The sequence below is a fragment of the Pseudovirgaria hyperparasitica genome (genome assembly GCF_010093815.1).
Source record: "Pseudovirgaria hyperparasitica strain CBS 121739 unplaced genomic scaffold EJ05scaffold_12, whole genome shotgun sequence".
NCBI lineage: Eukaryota > Fungi > Ascomycota > Dothideomycetes > Acrospermales > Acrospermaceae > Pseudovirgaria > Pseudovirgaria hyperparasitica.
This window is the reverse complement of record NW_022985560.1, coordinates 33,516-36,556: the sequence shown is the minus strand read 5'-3', so window position 1 is coordinate 36,556 and position 3,041 is coordinate 33,516. Positions and strand designations below refer to the sequence as shown.

The window sequence follows — 3,041 nt, the reverse complement described above, 5'->3', positions numbered from 1 at the left end:
TATAGGCGTACTAGGGAGCAAGAGATAAATACGTGCCGTACCGAATATATAGACCCCTAGACCTAAAAAGTATACCTTAAGTGCAAGAGCATAGGCGAGAAGTCTAGAGATTATATATATATATATACTATAACCGCATACCTAAAGCGTAGGATAAATAGAGAGAGGCGAGAAGATAATGAGATAAGGTCCTCCGTAATAAGTAATATAAATAGTAGCGTATAGTTACGGATAGATATACACGTAATACTACTAGACTATGGTATATAGTAAAATGGGCTAAAAGCACCGCCTCCCCGACACCTATACCACTTATACCCCCCCTTATATATTAAGAAAAGACGTACTCCACGAGCCTTAAGAAAATAGAGATCCTATAAGAGGTTATATTCCCTCTCCTAGAACCCGTAGACCTATTAGATATTAACGGCACGGAATACCCGGAAGCTATAAGTATCCCTAGAGAAATCACGGACGACGATATACTCGGCGCTATTAAGATACTCCTAAACGATAAAGCGCCCGGGCTAGACGGAATTCCGAATCGATGCCTTAAGAGGACCATATAGGCGACCTTACTAATTATAGGCTATATATTCCGAGCGTGCGCCCGTATAGAATACCACCTATAGAGCTTCTAAACTATATACACGGTTATACTCCTAAAACTAGGGAAGAGCCTAAACACGCCGAAGGGATGGAGGCCGATCGCCCTTCTCTCCTACCTTAGTAAGATACTAGAAGCTATAATTACTAAGAAGATAAGTATAGTAGTATAGGTATACGGCCTTCTCCTAGTAAACTAGAAGGCGAAGGTAGGAAGCTCCCTAATTATAGCTATTTAATATATCCTTAAGGTTATCTAGACTATATAGAAATAAGGACGAGTCGTCACGCTACTCTCCCTAGATATAGTAGGGGCGTTTAATAAGGTAAACTATATAAGACTTATCTATAACCTCCGGATAAGGCGAATACCTAAGTAGATTATATAATTTATATAGTCCTTCCTCGCGTAAAGGACTACTTAAATATATATCCCTAGATACCGAAGCAAATATAAGGAGACGGTATACGGCATCCCGTAAGGGAGTACCATCTCCCCGATCCTCTTTCTCTTCTTTATAGTAGACCTCCTTTAGGGAATAGAATATATAGAGGTAGTCGGATACGCGGACGATATATACCTCCTTACGGTCGATAGTAGTACTAGTAGAACATGTACATAACTCGAATGAGACCACGAGAAATATGTCTAGTAGGTAAAGCGCCACGGAGTAAAATTCGCACCTAAAAAATACTAGCTTATATACTTTATTAACCGCTATAGAGGATAAGCTACTAGGGAGGGGGCACGTCGCCCCTAAATCGACGCCTTTATAGAACTACTAGTATAGAGCATACGAGTACTCGGCGTCATGATTAATAATAAGCTAAAATAGGGACCATAGGTGGCACACGCCGTCTCTAGAGCCCTCTAGGTAGAAACCGCTATACGCCGGATTACGGCATCCACGTAGAGAATAGCCTAGAATAAGGCGAGATAGCTATACGTCTCCCTAGTACGCCTAGCCTTTATATATAGATACGAGTACTAGTATACGGCCCTTATATAAGCTCGGCGAGTAAAGCTTAAGTCTATATAAAACCGTATACTCCGCCTTATCTCCGGCGTATATAAAGCTACTAATATAATGCTCCTCCGACGCGAGATAAACGTAACGAGTATATAGGACTTCTACTAGATATAGAGACTTATATACTTTACTAAATAATAAGCATAAGAACGTGGAGGAGATAGGGTATATACCTTCGCCGTACTATATACACGTATCCACGCACATTACTAGGCCCTCCCTACTATAGACTAAACTCGAGTATAATATAAATACTATATAGAGGCGGACTCGAGCTAGACCGCGTAGAAGGTTTAAAATAACCCGGATACTATCCCGAGCTAATAGAGCCCTAAGGAGCTTAGCCGCGTTATACGGTCATGGATCTAGAATAAATAGAGGGAGGTACTTAAAGCCTAGTAGGCCTCCTAATAGAATAGGTATCTAGAATAGATCTAAGGGCCTTAGAAGGAACCGAGTAAATAGATGTATAAAGGGCTAACGAAGGCCTAAGCATCTATACTCCTCTAAGCCCGAATAGGCGCTATAGGTCTCCTATATTACCTCTACTAGAGAGGTATCCTAGATATATCTCCCTAGTGCGAGGACTACGGCCGGAGAGGTATAATACGCTACTACCTCGCGACGTGCTCTAGCCTCTATACCCTAAGATAAGCCCTCGTCTATATAATAAGGACCTCTAACATTACGCGATAGCTTAATAAGTACCCTAAGGACGTCGCCCGATAGATACTCGTATACCTTCCTCTCCCCTAGTTCTAGTAGACCCGCGTATATATACTAGAAGAACCCCGATATATGCCGGAAGAACCCCGGTATACGTCGGAAGAACCCCGGGAGAACCGCGATTATTAGTTAAGGGTAGCCCTTAACTAATAATCTCCGCATCTATACGTGCTACCTAAGGGTAAACTATTATAATATAGGCTATAGGCCCATAGGTAGCCCCTAGGGCTATATATATATAAAGAACGAGAGGATAGATAGAGCGTAGTCATGGATATGAGGGAGTTTTTCCTATTCGTAGGTTTCTTCTTATATAGTAGCTTAGACTAGAGGAGGCATGCGCCTATAGAGTGGTACTCTACCTAGTTTACTAATATTATTATTATTATTATTATAGTACTTAAAGAGTCTATTTTAATAGTATTTATTTTATTAAAGATCTTATAATATTCTTTAATATTAGAGTTACTATTAAAGAGTTCTTTAATAAAATTATTTAAGAATAGACTCTCTTTAGTAGCTTCTTTTAAGGCTATATATTCGGCCTCGGCTGAACTAATAGCTACTATTTTTTGTAATTTAGATAGCTAGCTAATAGCTATACTATTATCTTTATTCTTATTAGATAATAAGAATATATTACCCGTAGTAGATTTTCTAGAGTCTATATCCCCTCCC

General features: G+C 39.8%; 1 protein-coding gene across 1 annotated transcript; it reads left to right on the top strand.

The window, feature by feature from the left end:
- Positions 1-386: 386 nt before the first annotated feature.
- Positions 387-569, top strand: EJ05DRAFT_441668 (uncharacterized protein; the record flags this gene model as incomplete). The annotated part of the gene is made up of 1 exon (XM_033741997.1): positions 387-569. A coding segment is annotated over one exon (183 nt), but the record flags the coding sequence as incomplete, so codon positions are not given.
- Positions 570-3,041: the final 2,472 nt, after the last annotated feature.